At 37.7% G+C, this 25838-nt stretch overlaps 1 protein-coding gene across 1 annotated transcript in view; it reads left to right on the top strand.

Moving 5' to 3' along the window:
- The window catches only part of Usp32 (ubiquitin specific peptidase 32), a 137988-nt gene that overhangs the window by 72826 nt on the left and 39324 nt on the right, over positions 1-25838 (top strand). The window contains exons 10-21 of the mRNA XM_021212704.2: positions 279-340; positions 3304-3406; positions 8194-8386; positions 10690-10865; positions 11375-11515; positions 13850-13967; positions 18454-18608; positions 19854-19935; positions 21293-21367; positions 23239-23377; positions 23598-23703; positions 24892-25065. Of these exons, the coding sequence (XP_021068363.1) occupies positions 279-340; positions 3304-3406; positions 8194-8386; positions 10690-10865; positions 11375-11515; positions 13850-13967; positions 18454-18608; positions 19854-19935; positions 21293-21367; positions 23239-23377; positions 23598-23703; positions 24892-25065 (1524 nt within the window). The remainder of the gene's footprint in view (positions 1-278; positions 341-3303; positions 3407-8193; positions 8387-10689; positions 10866-11374; positions 11516-13849; positions 13968-18453; positions 18609-19853; positions 19936-21292; positions 21368-23238; positions 23378-23597; positions 23704-24891; positions 25066-25838) is intronic.

Genomic DNA, 25838 nt, shown 5'->3' with positions numbered 1-25838 from the left:
CCCTGTCTTAATCTTCTGGATTCAATCACCACTGTGTCTCAAGATCTCCATACCAAGATCCAGATCAGAAACTTCTATCTCCCAGTCTCCAGATTAGGTTCACTGGTGAGCCTTCCAATTCTGGAGTGTAGTTCATTTCAAATATAGTCAAGTTGACAACCAGGAATAGCCACTACAACCTGTTATCAGATTCCCATCTAAAAAGTAGATTTCAGGTAAATAACATCAAATATTATACAGTTTAATCATTAGCACCCCTTCCTTTTGTTTTTCCCTAGGTATGCCACATAGTTCTGGGGTTAAGACCAGCTACTCCAGAAGAAGAAGGACAAATTATTAGGTAAGTTCATAGTTTCTAGGCTTTTTATTACATAGCTAAAATTTCTAACACTTGAACACATTAGTTACTAAGGAACATTTTATCTTGCTTTAATTATAACAGTAAAGCTGTTTTTAAAAATTGCATGTAGAGACCAACATGGTAGCCCATGCTTTTATTCATAGCACTCGGGAGGCCTAGGTAAAGAGACTCAAAAAATAAGTCTCGAAAAAGAAAAAAGAAGAAGAAGAAGAAAAAAAAAAGCCAGGCATGGTGATAGGTGCATTAAATCTTAAATCCTAGCACTGATAAATCAGACAAGAACACTTCTGAGTTGGAAGCCAGTCTGGTCTACCCTAGTGAGTTCCAAGATAGCCAGGGCTACACAGAGAAACCCTGTGTGAAAAATGAAAATTAGAATTAGAAAATATTTTTTTAATTGTATTCCTAGCAGGTGGGCAGTCTGCTGCATGCCTTTAATCCCAGCACTGGGAAGACAGAAGCAGGCAGATCTCTGAGTTTGAGGCCAGTGAGGCCGTCTGTAGAGCAAGTTCCAGGACAGCCAGGGCCACGTAGAGAAATCTGTCTGGAAAAACAAACAAACTTCCTAACTAAGAAACTAGAATAATTTAAAAGTCAAATTATGTTTAGCATTAAAATTATACTGAGACTGTCTCTCAGAGGTAGAAAACTTGCAGTCTCATAAAATTATCAAAAGAATTTTCAGAGCAGCAAGAAAAAAGCAAGTGTCCTAATGGAAGAACTTCAGTAAAGAGAGCCAACGTTGTGATCAAAAAGCATACAACTAACAAGGGTAGAAAAACAACTAAAAATTTTATATTGAGCAAAACTCTCTTTAAATGACTTACACAAGGATAGGAAAAGAGATAAAGGAAAGTAGGAAGGAAAAAGAGGTTTCCAGTTAACTTCCAGATAATGACTCCAAAAGTATTCACTTACAAAGTAACTTAGACTTCCTCACAATCTAAAACTAATGTATCTAAAAGTCAACCTAAAAGATGAAAGTCAGTATTAACAAACTGTATTGTCCATAATTCTTTAATAACGAGAATGTATAAAGAACTGCTACAAAAACTCAACAACCAAGAAGATAACTGGTTAAAATATAGACAACAGGCAGCACCCTTAGCAGTTTCCACCAGAGGAAACAATCAAAAAATACTTAGGGGAATACTGCATGAGGCAATGACTTCTCTGGTATAGTTCACTGTCACCTGACTGGATCTCTGAAGCCCTGGGTTCTATATTTGAAACTCACATGAAGGGTGAAGGAGAGAACTAAGACTTTTAAGTTGCCCTTTGGTTTCTACACATATGCAATGGTGTGTTCTCTCTCTCCATCAGGATGTGGGGATGAGAGCAGTAACTTGCCTCAAAGAGTTAGGTTTTATTATTATGGTATTTTTTTTCCTTTTTAAAAAGCTTTTAATTGATCATTTGTTTCACACCGCACACTCCAGTCCCACTCATCTCCCTGTCCCATCATCTGCCCTCCACCCTTGCAACCTCTCCCCCGAAATAAAAAACACACAAAGGAACAAACAAAAATTAAACAAAACAAAATATAGAAACCATTTCATCATGAAAGCTATAGTGTAAAAAAAAAAAAGAAAAGAAAGCTGTAGTGTGTCTCTGTATCCCATGGTATACCCCGCTGTCTACACATCTTCACTTGCAAATCTTCACTGCAATAAGTCACTTACCTGGTTCAAGGTTTCTGGCTTATGTGACACCATCAATGTCCTCACTGGGATTCTTACTGAGACACCTCTTGGTTACCCTGTTGTTGCCCTCTGTCATGGAGATCTTGCAACTTTGGGTCAACAGGACCTGCTCTTTCATGCACCCCAACAGTTCACAGATAATGTAGATTTTGAGGTGGGCAACTCACAGCCCTGGATCTGGGCCTAGGTGAGAGCTGAGCTGGCTCTCCTTATCCACACCGCTCTCTAAGATGAGCTCTCCAACACTTCTCTAGCTAGGCCACCCACTGCTGCCATCAGCAGGAGGCAGGGTCAGTCCTTCAGCTCTCATGCCTACAGGGCCAGCTCTACTATGCTACCCAGTCAAGCCAGGAAGCCCACTCTCCCAAGCACTGCAGCCAGCCAGTGAGGGTTATTACAGAATTTTTCAAAGAAAATTTGCACTACATCTTATTTTTGTGAGGAAGGGACTGTGATATGGGGTATGTGTGACAGTCAAAGGACAGCTTACAGGAGTCTTTTTTTCCCCTCCCATCATGTAGGTCACTGTTTTAGTTACTGTTCTATTGCTGTGACAAAACACCATGACCAAGGCAACTTACAGAAGCTTTAGCTTGGTGCTTGCTTACCTTTTCAGAGGATTAGTCCATGACCATCTTGTAAGGGAGCTTCATGGCAAGTATGGTACTTGAGCAGTAGCTAAGAGCTTACATCTTGATCTACAGGCAGCAAGTAGAAAAGGGGGGAAAGACTGATCCTTATGTAGGCTTTCCAAATCTCAAAGCCCACCCCCAGTGACACACCTCCAACAAGGCCATACCTACTAATCCTTTCCAAACAGTTCCATTAACCAGGGACCAAGCAGTCAAACATATGAGCCTATGGGAGCCATTCTCATTCAAACCATCACTGAACCTGTTGGCTAGGCTGTTGCCTGCAAGCTCCAGGAGTCTACCTGTTACAACCTTTGTGTTTGAATTTTAGGCATGCACCTGACTTTTCTATAGTGCTGGAGATCCAAAGTGGGGTCCTTGTACTTGTTTGTTAAGTACTTTATCCACCGAGCTATTTTTCTAACCCCAAACTGTATGTGAATGGTATTTCATAGTGGCCTGTAACTATTTAGATTGACTTACTGGTGGAATAGTGTTCCATTGCACTAATTGAAGTGGTGACAGTCTCTACTGAGTACATTTTCTTTTTTGTTTTTCTAGTTTGAAATTTTTCTTCTCATGTATTGAATTTCTTTTGTATGTGCAGAGGATGGTTGGAACGAGAAAGCAGGTATGGTCTGCAGCCAGGACACAATTGGTTTATCATCTCCATGCAGTGGTGGCAACAGTGGAAAGAATATGTCAAATACGTGAGTTAAATTCCAGTGTATATACACTTCTTAGTAAAACTTTGAACTATCAGACTGTAGAACTACTATCCAGTAATAAAATGCGCCAATTTAGACCAAGATTTTAAGGACAAAGAAATGAATATTTATAAAAATTGATATAGAACAGGCTCAATGTATGCATTTCTACACAGATTTTTCGCTTGTCACCAACCCTAGGAAAAAAATAATGCCTACTTATGTTACATGTTATTTGTGTCATTTAATTCTTATATCTCTGTAAGGAAGATGATAATATATTCATTTTACCTGTGAGGAATTGGTACTGAGAGAAAAAGAAACCTGGATGTCTTCCTCAGTGTAGATCTGGGATCCAGTATAGGAGCTGTTTTTTAAAGTGTATTGTCAGCACATTTATATTGTTCTTCACCTTTTACATTAAAAAAACTGAGGTAGAGGTTGTGCCACAGTGCCCCACACCTTTAATCCTAGCATTTGGAAGGCAGAGTCAGGTGAATCTCTGTGAGTCTACATGGGGAGTTTTTAGACTGTCAGAACTACATAGACCTTGTCTCAAAAAAACAAAACAGAACAAAAAAAGGGTGATAGTGTCCCTCACCTTTAATCCCAGCACTTAGGAGACAGAGGCAGGCAGATCTCTGTGAGTTCAAGGCCAGCCTGGTCTACAGAGCAAGTTCCAGGACAACCAGGGCTACACAGAGAAACCCTGTCTTAAGAAAACAAAATGAGAGCCGGGTGTGGTGGTGCACGCCTTTAATCCCATCACTCGGGTGGCAGAGGCAGGTGGATTTCTGAGTTCGAGGCCAGCCTGGTCTACAGAGTGAGTTCCAGAACAGCCAGGGCTACACAGAGAAACCCTGTCTCAGAAGAAAAAAAAAAGAAAGAAGGAAAACAAAATGAAAGAAGAAAGAAAGTTAGTTGTTGGAAATTAATAAGTGTTGATTGATTTCTTATTCAAGAAACTCATTTTGGCTGGGCATGGTGACTTGTAACCCCTGTATGTGGGTCCGTGTACCTGGTGCTATGTGCAGGGATCTGCAGGACTCTGACCTGGCTAGAGCAGCCAAAGAGTTCCAGCTCTCCCAAGGGGGAGCCAGAGGCCTCTTCTGTGGCCACCACTGCCCCAGAATAGGTGGCAGGCAGCTGGACGCAGTGGGCTTCTAGGAGCCAAGGTCGGGGGGCCAACAAGCAGGAAATGGCTGTGGTAGTTTTGAGCAGCTACCAGCTCTTCCTGCAGCTTCCATACTCACTCTCAGGCAGTCTTTGGTGAAATAACTCCTGCACTTTATTCCTTGTGGATACGCATTTTAAGGTGGATTGGGGTCTAAAGGAAGATGCTTTCTATTGGCTTGGTCTGTGATGTTAGGGATGCCTCATCTTTATGTGGAGGGGCTTCGAGTGTTGTCCATAAGTGACTCATTGTCATAGTCCTTTTCATGGGGTGCTGTGGTCACTTGTTCCAGGACAGGAACCTGGTGGAGAATAGATTTAAATGCCTACTATTCTATGAAAATTGTCAGGGTTCCTGAATCTTCTCAACCTTACCAGGTTTTCTGTCTGATGGCATGGTCTACTGCCCCATACCTGTACTTGGGAAGTGGATCTTGCTTTGGTTCAGTTTGCTCTTTTAAACTTCAGTTCCTCACACACAGTAGACAAGTACACTACCACTCAGCTACCTTCCAGCTCTTTTGTTTTCTAATATAAAATATATTAACAGCAAACATGGACTGTAGTTTCTCAAGGAATAAAAGCACCTGAAGACTTCAGGGACATGTTAGCAGATAATGTTGAATGTAGTAGACAAATGGGAATATAAAGATTAAAGCATCAGTCTTTATTTTGAAACACTTTTTGGTCTATTTGGACTTCGGATGTAAAGATATTAATGTCTTACTGAATATAGATTCAAAAATAGACTTAATTTTTTCTTTCCTTTTTTTTTTTTTAAAGATTTATTTATTATATGTAAGTATACTGTAGCTGTCTTCGGACACCCCAGAAGAGGGCATCAGATCTCATTATGGATAGTTGTGAGCCACCATGTGGTTGCTGGGATTTGAACTCGGGACCTTTGGAAGAACAGTCAGTGCTTTTAACTGCTGAGCCATCTCTCCAGCCCCTGACTTAGTTTTCTCTTAAATACGTTTCTTTAAATTTTCGATAGGAGCACGATAGAGTGCTTAAGCATGCCCCTTATGAAATGTATTGAGGCGATTACATGAATCTTTGTTAATGCCTTCCAGAGTCCTTTTGTACATAAAGGAATCAAAGGTGCATAGTAAGGGACTGATTTATAAGGGGAATTTGTATATTTATCCCACCAATCTTTCACTCTGTATTATTGTTTACCATATGTCTATAAAATGTCTTTTAAAATCTACTTTTAAAATTAAGGATCTGGGCTGGAGAGATAGCTTAGAGGTTAAAAGCACTGGCTGCTCTTCCAGAGGACTTAAGGTTCAAGTCCCAGCACCCACGTGGTGACTCACAACAGTGTGTAACTCCAGTCCCAGAGATTCTGCTGTCTTCTTGTGGCCTCTGTGGGCATTGACTATATACATGGTGCAAATTTTACATGCAAGCAAAACATCAATGCACATAAAAATAAGGCTTAAAAAAAAAAAAAAGTAAGGCTAAAGCCAAATGTGGTACCGAATACCTATAATCCTGATGCTTGAGAGTAGAAGCAGAAATATCAGTAATTTAGGATCATTCCTGGCTACATTAGCAAGTTTGAGGCCAGCATGGTCTACTTGAGACTTCATCTCAGAAAATCCAAAAGACAAAAAATTAATCAATGTTAACAGGCCAACCTTATGATGCATGCCTGTAATCTCAGCTTTTGTTAGGCAAAAGCAGGAATATGAACACCAACTCACAACTTAATTGGTGCTTTTTTTAGACATTGATCATTAATGATGGCTTTCTTGTCTTTGATCTGTAAATAAGAATATCACAAATCATTTTCTGCAAGTACAGATAATTTTTTCAGTCATAAGAAATTGGAGACTAGGGAATGGATAAGTGGCTTGGCAGTTAAGAGCACTGGCTGCTTTTTCCAGAGGATCCAAGTTCAATTCCCAGCACCCACATGGCTTATCACAGCTGTCTATTAACACTGGTTTTAAGAGATCTGACACCCTCATAGACATACCTGCAGGCAAAATACCAATGCACATGAAGTAAAAATAAATAAGTTTAAGAGAGAGACACACACACACAAACCCCGAGACCAAATAAAATGGCATATGGAATCTCAGGTTGGGCTACATAGTGAAACTGTATCTCAAAAAACAACAAAAAAAACCCTAAATGCATCAAACTGCAGTTATTGCTAAATGATGGACCCCAAATACTGAGAGCATTTACTTTCTGCACATACACAAAACACTGTGTATATGTGCCTGCATGTATGTCTGTGGACTGTGTGCACACCTGTTCCCAGGGAGGTCAGAACAAGTATTGGATCCCCTGTAACTGATCAGTTTCAGATGGTTGTGAGCTGCCATGTGGGTGCTGAGAACTGAACCTGGATCCTCTAGAACAACAAATGCTTTATCACTGAGCCATCTCTCCAACCTGTCCTTGTGCCTATTTTATCAGATATTAAAATAGCTGTGCCTCCTTGTTTCTTAGTTTTGATTACTTGGAATTCCTTTTTTCATTCTTTTTCCCCTAAGGTAGACATCTGTCCTTTATGATAAAGTGTGTTTCTTGGAGACATAAGAAAGATGAATCCTGGGCTGGCGAGATGGCTCAGCGGGTAAGAGCACTGACTGCTCTTCCGAAGGTCTTGAGTTCAAATCCCAGAAACCACATGGTGGCTCACAACCACCCGTAATGAGATCTGACACCCTCTTCTGGTGTGCCTGAAGTCAGCTAAAGCATACTTATGTATAATAATAAATCTTTGGGCCAAAGCAAGCAGGGACTGAGCGAGCGGAGTTGAGCAGAGCGAGCAGAGGTCCTAAAAATTCAATTCCCAACAACCATCTGTACAGATACAGTATACTCACATACATAAATAAATCTGAGAGAGAGAGAGAGAGAGAGAGAGAGAGAGAGAGAGAGAGAGAAACCCTGTTTTCGAAGCCAGTCTGTCTTTTTGTTGGGGAATTGAGACTATTGATACTGAGTTTTTGTTGAACACTGTTAATTCCTGCTGTTTTGTTTTTGTCCTTCTGGTATCCTATGTAGAGCTAACCTTGTGCACATAAATGTCTTAAATTTGTTTTTATAATGAACTTTTTTCTTCTTTGATTGTGATGGTTTTGGTGTATGTAATAATCAGGGCTGGCAACTCTGGCCTTTCAGAGCTTGTTTATGTGGTTCAGTCTTTTCTCAGTGCCCTGATGGGTATATGTGACTATACTATATTAATATATTGGGGGCATTGTATATGTATATGTGCATACACATACTTATTCCTCCCTTAAGGAAGTAAATTTTAATTACATAGCAAATGGCTTTAGCAACTCACAATGATTATATTAAGATTAATTCTTTGAAGGGCTGCAAAGATGGTTCAGTGGTTAAAAACACTCTGACTTCTCTACCATAGGGTCTAGGTTCAATTCTCGTGACCCACGTGGCTATTTACAACCATCTATAAGTCCAGTACCAAAGGATTCAACAGCCTTCTCTAACCTACAGGGCACAAGTGTTACACAGACACATGGAGGCAAAACGCCCATACATATACAATAGAATAAGTTTTTAAAAATTAATCCTTCAATAGCTACATACGTATCAGATTGTTAAATTTGGCTTCTCTATGGTTTTAGGATGCCAACCCTGTTGTAATTGAGCCATCATCTGTTCTAAATGGAGGAAAATTTTCATTTGGAACAGCAGCACATCCTATAGAGCATGGAGAAGATAGAATCAGTAACAACCTTGGTTATATGAATACCACAGAAGAGAAATACTCAGACAACATTTCTTCTGCATCTGAAGCCTCAGAGTCTACTGGCAGTGGTAAGTATAGCTTGGCTCCCATGGGGAGCAATGTTTTAGACATAGGTTCTCATATAACCCAAACTAGCCTTGCACTTGCTCTGTAGGAAGTCCTGAGGAAGATCTTGAACTTCTAAAACTCCTGCCTTTACTCCTAAGTACTGGGATTACAGGCATGTTCTACACAATACTCATGACTACTTTTTTTTGTTTTTTGTTTTTTGTTTTTTTTTTTTTTAAGATTTATTTATTTATTTATTTATTTTATTATATGTAAGTACACTGTAACTGTCTTCAGACACCCCAGAAGAGGGCATCAGATCTCATGATCTCATTACGGATGGTTATGAGCCACCATGTGGTTGCTGGGATTTGAACTCAGGACCTTTGGAAGAGCAGTCAGTGCTCTTAACCGCTGAGCCACCTCTCCAGCCCCTCATGACTACTCTTAGATGATCTGTTTTTGAGGTTAGAGTATTGAAGTCACACTTCAATTCAAAGAAATATGTTTTGAATGAAATGGTTAATTTTAAAATCCTTGAAAGTATTACAGCTTTTTAAGTAAACTCATAATTTTGCAATATGAAAGACTTCACCTTTCATTAGCCAAGGCATATTGCTATTTAATCTACTTTGTCAATAAATTCAGTATAGTAAAAACAGATTTTAAGAAAATAAAATTACCAGTCTCCAGAACTCTTTAACCATAAACTTGCCTTTAAAGGATTCGGACCTTCACATCAGACTGGCTCAACACCACAGCCCAGAATTTTGAAGGTTATTTTTTTTAAATACCACATGTTAATACTTTCCGTAATTCACCTCTGTCATCTATACTTACTTATCTGAAACTTAATGGTTCTGTACTTACAAAGAAGATAATTTGGTATTACTGAAATACATCCAATTGAGAATGATCCCTCTTAATTGCCTTTAAGTTAACAAAACTCTCAAATATACCCTGTCCTTACTTTCTCTTCTGACATTTTCTCCCATTGTCTGTGGGAGTAGTAAGCAAACTGGCAAAGCTAGCATTCTCCTTCATTCTGTTTAGAGTCTACTGCCTACTGTTTCTCTTCCCTGTCTGCCACTACAGAAATCGTTTAGCACTTCTAGAAGTATTATGCTCTGCTTTAACACCACATTTCACTCTAAATATTTTCTCTCCATTTCCCTTTCCTTTTCCTTCTACTTTTGATGCTAAGAGTTGTGTCCAGTGTATCATATGTATTAATAACTTCATGCTCTGCTATCTTATTAGAAGCCTTAGCCCTTCATAAAAGAAACAAGATTATTTCTTAACCCTGTCTAAGTTTCTGTCTGATGTGTATTTTATTATATAGCATTGTTACCCAGAAATAGAAGTTTACAACGCAGTTGATAACTAGAATTGAAATATTTTAAAATATCAGGTTCAAACTCTGCCATCATTAGTCATTTTTCTCTGTGTGTTTTCTTATTATAATAATAATCATCACTTTATTTTAAATAGATACATTAAGAAAATAGGCATCAGCTAGGTGGTGATGGTGTACACCTTTAATCCCAGCACTTGAGAGGCAGAGGCTGGCAAATTTCTGTTGAGTTCAAGGCCAGCTTAGTCTACAGAGTGAGTTTCAGGACAGCCAGGACTACATAAAGAAACCCTGTCTTGAAAAGCAAAAACAAATCAACAAGAAAATACACACTGAGTGTGGTGGCACATGAACCCCTTTAATGTGTGTCATAGGCAGGTAGATCTCTTGAGTTAAAGGCCTTGTCTACATAATGTAAGTACCAGGCTAGCTAGAGATACACAGTGAAACCTTGTCTCAGAAAAAGAGCAGAGGGGAAGAGAGGTTTAGAGGTTTCCTAATGCTGTTTTCTGCCAAGAATATTTGGAATAATGCTTGCAATAGAAGAATTTTAGGGCCTGCCTGCCTGCCTGCCTGCCTTCTTTCCTTCCTTCCTTCCTTCCTTCCTTCCTTCCTTCCTTCCTTCCTTCCTTCCTTCCTTCCTTCCTTCCTTCCTTCCTTCCTTCCTTCCCAATAGGAGATCTATAATTCTCATTATAAATTACATATTCTAGGAAGGTGGGCAAATATTTGCACTTGGTAACATTTTTGAAAACTCTAATCCTATTACTTTCTTCTGTTTAGTAAGGAATACATCTGTCCCTTTCTATCTACTGTATATTTATCAAAATGTAAAACTTTAGTGACATACCAAGATAATAGCATTAACACAGTGCATTGACATCTGAGTTTGTATCTTCAGACCTATGTATATATAAAAACAAAAAGTAAGAAACTCCATCATTGTTGTTTTGTTTTGTTTCTTGATAGGCTTTCTGTATTCTGGCACACCGGGGGCAGATATGTGCTTTGCAAGGCAGCATAACACTTCTGACAATAACAACCAGTGTTTACTGGGAGCCAATGGGAATATCCTTTTGCACCTTAATCCTCAGAAGCCAGGAGCTATTGATAACCAGCCACTAGTAACTCAGGAACCAGTAAAGGTAGGTGTTTAACATCAAACCCTATTGTTCTCTTCCAAGTAGCCATTAAAGTTAGAGGTTTTAGCACAAAGAAAGGCATTGTAGTGTATCTAGTTTAGCTTCTTGAAGGTGTGATGTCTTCTCATAGTACATCTCTATGAGAGAGAATATGCTATAGAGCCCTGGCTATCCTGAGACTTGCTATATAGACCGGGCTTGCCTGGAATTTGCAGAGATCCACCTGCCTTTGCCTCCTAAGTGCTGGCATTAAATGCATGTGCCACCATACCCAGCCCTTTCTCAAATGATTAATTGGAAAGTAAAACCTACAAAACTGAGAAAAATCCTATTTTCTCAGGTTTGGGCTGAGCAGTAGTTACCTTTTTTACAGTACAGGATCCATCAAAAATTGAAGAAAAAAGTATTTTCAACAATATTAAACTAGGAAGTAACATGAATTTGTTCTGTCTAGATTGTTTTAATGTACTAGAGACTATAAAATTAAAACACCATACTTAATTCTTTCTAAGGCTACATCATTAACACTAGAAGGAGGACGATTAAAACGAACTCCACAGCTAATCCATGGAAGAGATTATGAAATGGTCCCAGAACCGGTGTGGAGAGCACTTTATCATTGGTATGGATCAAACCTGGCCCTTCCTAGACCAGTAAGTATAGCTGATAGTGCATTCTATAAGGGCTAGTCTTTGAAGAATGTGCGTGGGTGTGTGTGCTGTATGAAGGCCAGAGGTTAATATTTTCTTTTCTGTGTGAATTTTCCTAGTTGCAATTTAGTTCTTTCCTTATGGTAGCAGAGTACTTAAAACCTGTAGGTTTCTTTACATTTTATTTATTCAATTAGTATTTAGGTAATATTTAAGGTTTTGGAAGGGTATTAAAATACAATTATTATTTCTCTTCACCCCCTTTCCTTCTTCCAGCTCCTCCCACCAATACTTACTCTATCCCAAACTCTGGGCCTCTTCCTCCCCAATTGTTATTTATAGACATGTTCATCTTAATGCATATGCACATGCAATTGTATGCTCACACATGTGCACGCATGGGTATGTTCTGCTAAGTACTTTTAATGTTGCATGATTTCAAAGCTGACTACTTGGTGTTAAATAATCAATTAGTGACCTCCTTCATGGTGGAAAACTTTTTCTCTTTTAGCATGATTTTGTTGCTTATAGTTCTTTTGTCTAGGGTTGGGTTTAGGGAGGGGCTGCTTTAGTTTTCCCCTTCCATGTTAACCTGTCTTAGCATTATTGTCCTTATTCAGGCATTGTTTAGGCAGTCTTTTTTTTTTTTTTTTTGTAATGGTCTGTCTGTTTTGAAGAGAATCTTTGAGGGTTGGATGTTACGCTTATATCTGAGATTTGATTGTAGGTTTTGTTATTGTTGTTTTGGGATTGGGGGGGGTCTAATTTATTCTTTTTTTTTTTTTTTTTTTTTTTTGAGACAGGGTTTCTCTGTGTAGCCCTGGCTGTCCTAGAACTCACTCTGTAGACCAGGCTGTCCTGGAACTCAGAAATCCACCTGCNTCTNCCTCCCGAGTGCTAGGATTAAAGGCGTGTGCCACCACGCCTGGCTCTAATTTCTTCTTATGTGCTACGGTGTTTTGTGTGAAGGAATCAAGCCCCCTATAACTGGAGTTAAAGACAGTTGTAAACTGCCATATGTGTGCTGAGAATTGAATCTGGGGCCTCTGGAAGAGCCACTAATGCTATTAACCACTGAGCCATCTCTCCAAACCTGCCTACCCCCCTTTAACTCTTAATTTTGTTTATGAATGAAATATGGGACGGAAATGTGTACAAATTCTAATCTTGAAAGATTAATTTAGGAGCAAAAACCTGAGCATTTTCAAATCTGTGTGACTTAAATGTATTAGTAAGCTACTAAAATATAGGGAATGAATTTGTTAAACATTTTAAAATTAGTATCAGAGCTTAGCATGGTAACACATGACTGTAATACCAATCAGTACTTAAGGGTCAAAGGTTCAGGGCAGACTACTATATAAAGCAACACTGTCTTTAAGAGAGCTGTAGGTGGAAGGCTAGAAACACATCTCTGTGGCTGATCTTGCAAAAGAACTTGAGTTTGCTTCCTAGCACCTCCACGGTAGCTTACATCTGTCTAACACTCCAGTTTCAAGGGATCTGACAGCCTCTTCTGGCCTCTGTAGGCACCAGGCACACATGTGGTACATTTATGCAGGCAAAATGCCCATGTACACATAGGGGTTGGAGTGATAGCTTACTAGTCAAGAACACCAGTTTCTTATTCTTTTAGAGGACCTGGGTTTGATTCCAAACAACCAACCACATGTTTATAGCTCCAGCTTCAGGGGATCCCCTTCTTTGGGCCTTCAAAGGTATTGTATTAATGTAGTGAACAGATAATCACCATACACACAGTATAATAATTAAAAAATAGTCTTTTGGTTGGGGTAAGCAAGGGTCTTTTTATGTAGCTCTGGCTTGCCTGGAATTCCCTTGGTAAGCCAGGGTGACCTCTAAGTCACATGGATACACCTACCTCTGCCTCCTGAGTACTGGGATTACAGGTATGAGCTACCACACCTAGCTTAGAAAACTTTTTAAGGGGTGTATATAATATATTAATTTCTTTAAAAAACAATTCATAAAATAAAAATAGTTTTAAAAAAAAAAACCACCAAAGGGGGCTAGGGAAATGGGTCAGAGTTTAAGAGCACTCACTGTTCTTTCAGAGGAATGGGTGTGTTTCCTTAAGCACATGGCAGCTAACAGCCGTCTATCTCCAATTCCAGAGGATCTGATCCCCTCTTTTTGGCCTATGCACACACCAGGCACACATGTAGTATACATACATATAGGCAAGCAATATAGTCATACACATAAATGCATCCATAAAACTTTTAAATAGAAGCTTAAGTTTGATTGAAGGGTTTTATTTCTTTTAGAGTTATCACTACTTTTTTTTTTTTTTTTTTTTTTTTTTCCTAAAAATAGGTAATCAAGAATAGCAAAACGGACATCCCAGAACTAGAATTATTTCCTCGCTATCTTCTCTTCCTTCGACAGCAGCCTGCCACAAGGACACAGCAATCTAACATCTGGGTGAATATGGGTATGATGAGCCTGAGAATGTTTCCTCAGCATTTGCCTAGAGGTAATTTAAGAATGCAGCAAGAATACCATGTATTTCCCTAAAAATAAACTGAAAATCACATTGCTCAAAATTTGGTGCCACTGTGCTAATATATGCCATCTGCTTTCATACAGAATCAGTAAATCACTTGTGAGCTTAGATCTGTGGTCATGCACAAGATTGGATGGGGATAGAGGCAGACTCTTAGGAGCAAACTAAGACAGATAATATTCTTTCCTTCTTTCTTCCTTTCTTCCTTCTTCCTTCCTTCCTTACTCCTTCCTTCCCTCCCTCCCTGTCCCCCTCCCTCCCTCCTTTCTTTCTTTCTTTTTTTTTTCTTTCTTTCTTTCTTGGTTGTAAGCTTTTGAAAATAAATAAAATCGATTTTACACATTTTGTTTTTGAGGTAAGCCATTGCAAATTGTCATTATAACTAAGCTACAGCTCACCAATAATTGACTGGTCTTTCAGCCTCACTCTTAATTTATTGAAATACTCTCTTTTTTTTTTTTTTTTTTAAGCTTTATTTATTTATTATATGTAATTACACACATAGCTGTCTTCAGACACTCCAGAAGAGGAGGTCAGGTCTTGTTACAGATGGTTATGAGCCACCATGTGGTTGCTGGAATTTGAACTCAGGACCTTTGAAAGAGCAGTCGGGTGCTCTTACCCACTGAGCCATCTCACCAGCCCTGAAATACTCTCTTTTGAATTAGTGTTTTTTTGACAAAATGAGAAACATTTCTCATGTTCTAAGAGTGTTTTATAAGAGACATATTACAGAGCAAAAAAAAGTATATTTCAAAATGAAAATTGATACATTTGCTTTGAATTTTGAGAGGTTTTGTTGTGTTTTGGTTGGTTTTTTGTTTTTGTTATTTTGGGGTTTTTTTTTTTTTTCCTTTCCTTTTTTTCGGTAGTGGTGATAAATGTTAAACCCAGAACCTTGTGTATGCTAGGTATCTGTCTGTCAGTTAGTCACATCCCTAGACAAATATTGTGGCTTTGGAAAATGCCAAGCTCTCCCTCAACAAAGGAGGGGAAGAGCCCCAATATCTACTTATCTATCTATCTATCTATCTATCTATCTATCTATCTATCTATCTATCTATCTACTTATCTATCTATCTATCTATCTATCCATCCATCCATCCATCCATCCATCCATCCACACACACACATACACACACACACACACACACACACACACACACACACACACACAGACCCTCAGCCAGATTCGGTGACACACACCTTGAATCCTAGCAATTGAGAGGTAGAGGCAGGTGGATCTCTCTTGAGATCAGAGCCAGCCTGGTCTGTATACCAAGTTCCAAGCCACCAAAAGCCATGGAGTGAGACCTTGTCTCAAAATAGACAGGCAAGACAGATAAAATGTTTGCCTTAATATATACCATGCATAAGGTTCCCTTTTGATTTCGAGCTAAAGTTAAATTTTATTGATGGAGAATACTTGTGTACTTTTCCCTTGCAAATATTTGAAATTATTCTTCAGTAACAAAACAGTAAAAAATTTGAGCTGGCTAGATGACTCCCTAGGTAAAAACTTTTTCCACCAGTCTGACAACCTGCATTTGATCCCCAGCCCCACATGGTGGAAGGCGAAAACTACTTTAAGTTGTTTTGTGACCTTTACATGCACACCTGGTGCATTTGAACACATATAGATACATACTAAATAAATAAATATAAAATAAAAATTTTAATTAATTCATTAATTCACAGAATTTCAGGCTATGTTTAACATTGTTAGAATGTTTTAACTGTCTCTAAACCTAAACTACCACTCCTGTATAAGTACTAACTCCCCTATGATTTTGAACAAGATTATTTTCCTGAAGGGATTGAATAGATGGCTTCGTGGTTAAAAGCATATGTTGTACTTGCAGAGGACCCAGGTTCAGTTCCCAGCATCCACATGGTGCCTCACAACCATCCTTAACTCCAATTCTGAGGGATCTGACACCTCTTCTAACATCTACAAGCACCAGGCACACATATACATGTATACATATAGGTAAAACACTCAGACAGATAAAGTAAATTTTTTTTAAATCTTTTTTTTAAAAGGCTACATTCAGATAGTATATGAAGATGATTTCACATATTGTTTCATAACAATTAGGACAAAACAGTGTTCATTGTCTAACTAAACTTTGTCTTTGGGGAAACTGTCGAAATCAAGAAAAATGAAAAACAATTTATGAAACATTCTTAATTTAACTTTCTGGTAAATAGAAATGTTAGCATACCTTCCATGACACCCATAGCATGTCTTTTTTGATTCTCTTTGAAAGATAACATGAGAGGCAAGATGCGTTGTTGCATTTTTAGTAAGTATTTGTAACTCTTGTGCTGATCCTAGATTTTTGTCGCTTCTGTAAATTCCTGATTTGCTGGTTCTCTTCAAAAGCAAAAAATTATGCATAAGTGGCTGCCTTGCTTGATGAGCTAAAAACTGTGTAGACACTAGAATTCAGTTATTATTTTTGTGGCCTAGGATAGTGGAGATTGGCTGGGGCACTATGCTTGCTAGTGCTTCTGAATCCTAGAGTGGGATAGTTCTGATGCTTCAAATTTCTTAATTTGAAATTTTATTCCTGACTAATTATGAAATCAATCATTAGTAATTTTGAATTTTATAAAACTACTTTCTTGCTGTAATCTTAAACTTAATCCTCTGATGTATAATTGGAGAAATCTGTTCTTTTGTTTTAAGAATTATTCTTTGCTTGCTAATGAACAAAGATTTGCTTTGCTACATGTTTAAAAATTATGGTTGAGTTTTTACATGATATGCTTCTTGGTCAAATACTCAGTTATTCCCTGTATTCACTAGGCTTTTTAAAAATGACTTCTTTCCAAGTAAGAAGTATGCACTCTTTTGAGATAGAGTTATTAAGTCATTCCTTAGATGCCTTTATAGCCTCTTAACTGAGAAGGTTCTTCTTGGAAGATCTTAAAAAGAAAATGATGACTAAGAATTAAAATCTCTCCAGGCACTGGTGGCGCACGCCTTTAATCCCAGCACCTGGGAGGCAGAGGCAAGTGGATTTCTGAGTTCGAGGACAGCCAGGGCTACACAGTACACAGAGAAACTCTGTCTCGAAAAATCCAAAAAGAAAAAAGAAAAGAAAGAAAGACGCACTAAAAACATATTGCGTGAGAGAAAAAACAGGAATGAATGGGTTAAAAAATGACCTGGAATGGAAACATGTACTCCAGCAAGGCTATATTAACATGTTAAGTTTTTACTTTTGCTTGGAGTCACTTAACAAAATCTAGCCTCTTATAAGCAGAGATAGCTGTTGTAAACTACAGCTTTTGTCTGGATTTTCAACTAAGTAGTTGACCAGTATTTAGCACATTTACAACCTGGCTTTGATTTCCATAATGCCTTGTCATTCTATCACTTCATGTTTTAACCATACCCAGACTTAGCATATTAGTGCCTATATATGTAAAATCCTCAGATCAGCCCCTCTAAGAGTCTAAGAGACAACTGTAATGCCAGTCTTTTCATTTCTACCTTGAACACTTCAGGAATATAAGGCCATCGTGTTGCCATCATGTTGGGTAGACAAAGATAATTTCCTCTTGTTTTCCAACAGAATAATTGTTTAGTCAGAAAAGCTTCTTAGCTTCCTTTAAAAATTATATCTGGCCATATATAACCTGTACCAATTTCATTATTCTATGATTGCTACTATATAATTAGGCCACTCGATGACAGAGGGTGATGGGATTAGTAATTCTGAACTTTAAAATCTAGACTGAATGAACTCAGCTAACTGTGAAATTCACATTCCATTCTATTTCAGACACCCTCACTCTTCATTTTATTTTATTTTTTACTTCTGGGCATTAAACCCAAGTCTTTTACACATACTTAAGGAAGAACTTTACTTCCTGAGCTAAATCCCTAGCCCCCTCCCAATTCTTAAGTAGAATTCTATTTTATTTTGCTATTGAATATGACCAAATTGAGGACAGCCATCTATTGATATCAATTTTTTACCAGCATGAATTCTTGGGATCCAACTGTGTTAGTTATTTAAGTGTCTATGCTATTATTTTTGTTCTTCCAGAATTGAAGCTTTAAGATACTTGGGTTCCTGTTGTTCTCATACAGCCCCTACCTTGGTTTTTTTTTGTTTTGTTTTGTTTTTTGTTTGTTTTTGAGACAGGGTCAGACTGACCTTTATGTAGCTGAGGATGACTCTGAACTCGATTCTTTTATGCTGGGATTACATGCCGCCCATCCATGTTCAAGTTTTTCATAGTATTTTTCATTTATAAAATTATTAAATCTATACTTCTTATTTTCCATCATTATTTCCTAAATTACTACAGTCACTTGCTGAGGCCGATGTTTTATGTTTGTTTGTCTATTTGTTTTTTATGTCTCCCTTTTCCCCTATGTTGGTTACTATAACTATAGGAAATGTACCCTCTCCAAATGCGCCTCTAAAGCGGGTGTTAGCCTATACAGGCTGTTTTAGTAGAATGCAAACCATCAAGGAAATTCATGAATATCTGTCTCAAAGGCTTCGCATTAAAGAGGAAGATATGCGGCTGTGGCTGTACAATAGTGAGGTAAGCTTCTCAGAGTCATGGAAAGTCTGATGTTAAATCCTGCTGAGAATATAGGCCAGTGGGAGAGCATTTGTCCACTATATTCTAGGCTCTGGGTTTTAAAAGAGTTAAATCGTATTTCATAAATATGAGAGTTTGTATGTAGTCGTTATGCTGAATGCCATGTCTTTGATATCAGTGAAAACTTTAGACTTTTAAATTGTACATATATACATGCAAACATTTGTCTTATAATGACATGATCAACATGAGCTGTACCATCTTATAAAGATTGCTGTTGCATTATAAAGTAAGAGCAAGTTGATTTTACATTGTATTTTACCTGTATGTGTATCTGTTGCATCCATGGTGCTCATGGAAGAGATGGTCAGATTCTGTAGAGTTATAGAGGGTTGTAAATCATCATATGGGTACAAAGAATGGAACACTGGTAATCTGCAAAGAAAAATAAGTGCTCTTAACCACTGAGCCATCTCTTTAGCCTGATCCTTTTTTTGTTTTTAACCTAAATAGATTTCTTGTTAGATTTATTTTGAAGTTGCTTACACACATTAATAAATACAAAGTACATCGTGAAAATTCTTCATTTCCATCTCTGGCTTTTGTATTCCTTAGAGGCAATGCTATCAAATGCTTTTATGTTTTTCCCAGTGTTTCATTTTTTTTTCCTTGTACTCTGAAGCTAATTCAAAAGTACAGTCTTCCCCAGTTCACTGTTCCCTAGAACATTCTTTCTTATATCCTGCTTTAGTCACTATTGAGAAAGCATAATCTTACAGTTTACACTACTAATTAAGGGAATGGTTTTTGTGACCAAGAAAGGAAAATGTGGGTAGCAACAGGTAAATTCATTTGCAAGTTACAAAGTTACATTGCCAGGAATTAAATTCTGACTTTGCCACTTTGTTTAACTGAGGCAAGTCACTTAATGCTCTATACCACAGTGTTCACAGAAAGGGGAATGAAGATTTCTTTTCTGCAGGTTATGTATGTCAGTGAGTTTTGGTTTGGTCTTTGAGGACCTGTCTACTCTCTCCACAAATTACATATAATTTTGTTTTGATAACATGACAACATTTATAAGATGGTAGAACACATTATCATTCCTTCACTTTGGCACCTAAACTATAGATTTGAACAACTAAATATCTGTAGTATGAATTATGTAAGTGCAAAGGAACAGTAACTGTCATTCATTCTTATTATTGGATTTGTTTCAAAGTAAAACATTCCCCCCCTCTATAGAACTACCTGACTCTTCTGGATGATGAGGATCACAGATTGGAATATTTGAAAATCCAGGATGAGCAGCACCTGGTAATTGAAGGTACAAAATGGAAATGTGCATCTATATTAGATTGAGGAAGCAGTTGTGGTTTGGCTTGTTATGGGATTTTTGGTGCATTTGGTTTGGAGTTTTGGTTTGGTATTTATTTTTGTATTTTTGAGATAGAGTAGTCCAGGCTGTAGACCTTGAACTACACAGGATAGCTGAGGAAAACCTCTGACTTCTGATCCTTTTGCCTCTGCCTCCCAAATGATGGCATCAAGTTTTAGTTTAGGGTAAGACTTTAAAGAATTACTCACTAGAAATCCCATCTTAAATTTTTTCTCTAGATAGTTAGCATTATATTTTTTATGTTAAAGTAGACCCACTGAACTTCTAGTATCTCTTACCTGCTAGATTTTTTTCAAAAGAAGAATGGTCTGTTTGTAGCCTTAGGCTAACTGAGGAAGAAAAATGTGGATGGCAACAGGTAAATTAACTTGCAAGTTATGAAGTTTTATAAAATTTTCAGGCTACCACTTTGAGCTTGAGTGAATATACCAATATTTTCCGCCCAATACTGGAGATTGGATTTAGGATCTCATGTATGTGAGATAACTATATTATGTTCTCAGCTCTTCTCTTACACTTGTATTATCCATCAGCACTGGCCCCTGACCAACAGTGTGGTTTGCACATTCAGCCATAATTTACACATGGGCACATTCATGTTGTTGAAATTGTGGCATCCTTTCCCATAACATCTCATGGAAACACTGCTAGGTACATCTGATTAAATTAATTATTGCCTCAGTCAGTGATTGTAAGTAAAACAAAAAGGTTTTCATATTTCTGATGTTTTAAGTTTGGGAAATTTTACTAAGCTTAATTTACTTTTGTAGATGGTTAAATATAATTTTACTCTAAATTGGTAATTGAAATTATAACTGTAAGGTCCCCAGAAGAAAGAGTTATAAATGAATAAACTATAATAATATGCATATGTAAAGGTGCCATGATAAAATCCACTACTTTGTATACTAACCTGAAAAAAAAAATCATTGAGAAAAAAAAAAGTAATGATGTAGCTCTGTTAGTAGAGTCTTGAATTTTATTACTAGCATGCATGAATTTTATTACTTCACCTCATAAAGTCAGCCATAGTGGTGTGTACCTGTTATACCAGCACTCAGGAAGTGGAGCCTTGTTAATTTTGACCACACATAACAAGTTTGGCACCAGTCTGGGCTACATGAAATACTCAGAATATAAAAAGACTTACAGTTGTTTCTGAGCTAGTTCCTAAAATATACTTGTTTTTAAAGTTCTGATTTAGCAATAACTTTTGTAACATAGAACTTGAATGAATATGAATTGTTTGAATAATAAGTTAATACATTCTAATCTGTCTTTGTAGTTCGCAACAAAGATATGAGTTGGCCTGAAGAAATGTCTTTTATAGCAAACAGTAGCAAAATAGATAGACATAAAGGTAAGTCAGCATATTATTTTTACAGTCTTATTTGTTGTAGTTGGAGATACTCTCACTATATCAGCTAGGCTATGCTTGAACACTTGATCCTCCCCCTGCCTCTAAAAAGCTAAGATTACAGGTGTTTGCCACCATCCCTGGCTTAGAAACAGTCCTAAACTTACTCTTTTTTGTTCTTGTTGAGTAATCTCTGTCAAGTTGTTTTTCTGATTTCTTTATAATTCTGCAAATAAATAATTTATGTACTAGATGATATACTTTTGGTGGTGATAAACTTTGTAACTCTATCTTTTGAGATGAAGCAGCATTCTAGATCAGCCTAGGCTCAAAGTAAAACCCTGTCTCAAAACCAAATTATTAAGAGCCAGGAAAGTATCTCAGATGATAAAGTGCTTAGAATACAAATGTGAGGATCCAAATTCATATCACTAGCACCCTTGTAAAAACTCAGGCACAGTAGTATACACTTAAAATCTCAGCAGTGGGGAGACAAAAATAGGATTCCTGGCCGGGCAACCCAGCCAATTGGTGAGCATAATTTCTATAATCCTGTCATAAAAATGGAGATGCTATTGAGGAAGAAACCCACATCAACCTCGGGTCTTCAAATGTATACATACAAATAATTATTCACATACATATTTTTTGTTGTTTTGTTTGAAAACATTGTCTGGTAAGAAATGTTAAGGTAGATATGACCAAATTATGTTGTATTACATATATGAAATTCTCAAAAGAATAATCTTTTTAATTTTTAAATTTTATTTTTTATTTTATGTGTATGGGTGTTTTGAATACAAGTATGTCTGTGTACCACAGATGTGCCTGGTACCCTCAGGGTTCAACATTAGTAGATTCTTGGGTTTGGAGTTATAGACAGTTGTGAACCTCTACATGGGTGCTGAGAATCAAAACCAGGTCCTCTGGAAGAGCAGCAAGTGCTCTTAACTACTGGACCACTCCTCAAAGAGTAAGTTAGTTAGTTAGTTAGTTAGTTAGACCACCCCTCAAAGTTAGGTTGGTTTGGTTTTTTGAGACAGGATGTCTCTGTGTATCCCTTGCTGTCCTGAAACTCACTGTGAAAGTCAGACTTGCCTTGAACTCAGAGATTTAGCCTGGCTCCCTCCCAAGTGCTGGGATTAAGGCATGCACAATCACTGACAGGCTTTTTTTTTTTTTTTTTTTTTTTTTAAATAAATTGTTTTAAATTTCTTTTTCTTTTTGAAATCTAAGATTTTGCTATATGGCCCAGAGTAGATGATTTTTCCAGTCCAACCTTCCTAGTACTAGGATCACAGGTGTGTACGATCATGCCCAACATAAAAACATCCTCGGAGAACTTAACTTTAGGATGTTTTTCTTGTTGTCTTAAACAGGATCTCATATTGAACTCTTAATCCTCTTGCTTCCACCTCCCAAGTATTGTGATTATGTGTGTGTGCTACCATGACTAGCATGAGATACCAACAGTCAGACAATAAAAAGCATTTCTAGGTCACAGAAGAGCAAGGATCATCATGCTTGACAAAGACACTCCATAGAAAACGTACATAAAAGACCCTGATGCAATTGTTGTTTTAAAAGATTAGCACACACACACACACACACACACACACACACAAAAGATCAGCACCATTTATCTGACTAAAATCACCATGTTGAAAAGTGTGGTAACACATATGGTAACACATACTTATAATGCCAGTACATGGAAGGGTAATGCAGGAGGATTCCTAGTTTGAGGCCAGCTTCTGCTATTCAGTCTCTGTCAAAAAAGAGAAAGGAAAACCAGAATAACTAAATCAAATACGAATAACGATTCCACAGCATATTACTATTGCTAGTCTTTTGTCTTGTGTTATTTGTTGCAGTTCCCACAGAAAAGGGCGCCACAGGTCTGAGTAATCTGGGAAACACATGCTTCATGAACTCAAGCATCCAGTGTGTTAGTAACACACAACCACTGACACAGTACTTTATCTCAGGGAGACATCTTTATGAACTCAACAGGTAATCTTTTGACCCACCAGCAGTTTTCCTTCTGTAGCTTTGATCTGAAGTCTAGTATTGCTTAAATCTCCTTTTCCTTTAACTTTAAAGAGGAAATATTAATGCCATTGCCTTATCAAATATGGATAAGGGCCTATCTCTTGATAGGTAGTTTTTGTGCCTACATGATTGTGAATTATGGAGAAATCTTTGGCGACAAATTTTTCTCTCAAACTTCTAGGACAAATCCCATTGGTATGAAAGGCCATATGGCTAAATGTTATGGCGATTTGGTGCAGGAACTTTGGAGTGGAACTCAGAAGAATGTTGCCCCCTTAAAGCTTCGGGTAAGCAGACTAAAATACTACGAAAATGTGTAATTCCTTAATAGTTCTTTTATTACTTTTATTACATTTCCTCTATTTAACTTTTTCAATAATTTTTTTAATCTTTCACTAAGTGTAGCCTAGATACCCAATGTTTGTATGTGTTCAAGTAAATGAAAAATACTTGATATGTTGTTGTATATGTAGATAGCAGGAAGAAAAGACTAAAGAAATAAATCCCTCTTTGAGATATTGTTCATTTTACAAACTTACCAACTGCTTTACTTGTATAAAGAGTAAACCCTTTTGATACTCTTTGACTACTAGCATTGCTAAGTTGTTTGTAAATCTTGAAAGTTAAACACTATGTTTTTAGGCCTCTAACAGTAAAAACTAAGATAAAACAAGACAAGAGTAGGTAAATAGAAGAAAACATTTATATAGACTAAGAAATCTTTCCATGCGAGGAATTGCCATTTTACTATTTATATAAATACATACATTTTACTATTTGTATAAATATAAATTTATAAGTATAAATTAAATATCTGTATAAATGAAGAGATGTTTGCTTCAGTAGTGTCTTCGGGTTTAATTGCTGTGATATAAATTAAATATCTGTGTGAATAAAGAGCTATTTTCTTCATTAGTGTCTTAGGGTTTTATTGCTGTGTTGAGACATCATGACCACAGTAACTCTTATGAAGGAAAACTTTAGTTGGGACTGGTTTACAGTTTAGAGGTTTAGTCTATTACCACCATGGTGAGAAACATGGCAGCATGCAGACAGAGATGGTGCTGGAGAACGAGCTGAGAGTTCTACATCTGTGTCCATAGGCAGCAGGAAGAGAGAGCAACACTGGGCCTGGCTTAAGATTCTGAAACCTCAGAGTCTACCCCCAGTGTGACATTTTCTCCAACAAGGCCACACTCCCAAATAGTGCCACTCCCTATGGGTTTTGGGGACCATTTTCATTCAAACCACCACAGATGGTATCAATGGCCAAAAGGCCTCTTATTTTTCTGGTCACTTGAAATTAAAGTTAGAATAACTCTTAACTAGAACTTGTTTGCTTAATTAGAGGAAGACTAAATATTGGGCCATTTATTTGTTTTTTTCTGATGCTTATCTATGATTGAATTGTGGAACATGCTCATTCCAAATTTTATAGGATAGTAAATAGTGACAATTATTTCTCATTTTTATAGTGGACCATAGCAAAATATGCTCCCAGGTTTAATGGGTTCCAGCAGCAAGACTCCCAAGAACTTCTGGCTTTTCTCTTGGATGGTCTTCATGAAGATCTCAACCGAGTCCACGAGAAACCATATGTAGAACTAAAAGACAGTGATGGTCGACCCGACTGGGAAGTAGCTGCAGAGGTTTGTTAGTTTTGAGTGTCTTTTATTGTTTTAAAAAGTCTTGTGTTCTACCTTCTTAGCTGGGCAACTCTTTTTCTTTTTCTTTTTCCTTTTCTTTTCTGCCTTTGGTGGGTAAGCTGAGCAGTATATATGTACACAGGCAATGTAGAGGCTAGAGGTTCGTGTTGGATGTCTTACCTATGTCCCACCTTATTTTGGAGATAGTGTCTTTCACTGAACTTCACTGCTTTAGAGGACTGGCTAACTGGCAGGCTCCAGGGAGCCTCCTGTCTGGTACTGATATTATAGACATGCACCAAGACCCTAGGTTAACATGGAGTGTTTTTTGTTGGCCAACTAATGCTGAGTGTATGCCTGCCCTGGGGTATGGTTAACTAACATACCCAGTGTCAATCCATTTAAGAAAACTAATTTTGACACTTCTAGTAGCTATCAACTGCAAATAGCTTCTTGATTGGGACTTAGATTTTATGCCCTCTTCCCTTTCTCTGTGCTAGGATGTTACCTGGTTTGAACTGGGGCAGGTCTTGTATGTACAGTCAAAGTTTCAGTGACTTTGTATGGGCATCTAGTCTTGCTCAGGGGGTACTGGTTAGTTCATATTGTTGTTCCACCTACAGGGTTGCAGCCCCCTTCAGCTCCTTGGGTACTTTCTCTAGCTCCCCCATTGGGGGTCCTGTGCTCCATCCAATAGCTAACTGTGAGCATCCACTTCGGTGTTTGCCAGGCACTGGCATAGCCTCACAAGAGGCCACAATATCAGGGTCCCTTCA

The sequence above is a fragment of the Mus pahari genome, chromosome 14 (assembly GCF_900095145.1).
Source record: "Mus pahari chromosome 14, PAHARI_EIJ_v1.1, whole genome shotgun sequence".
In the NCBI taxonomy this organism is placed as follows: Eukaryota; Metazoa; Chordata; class Mammalia; order Rodentia; family Muridae; genus Mus; species Mus pahari.
Note: the sequence above shows the minus strand (reverse complement) of the source record. Positions and strands in the feature narration are given on the sequence as shown.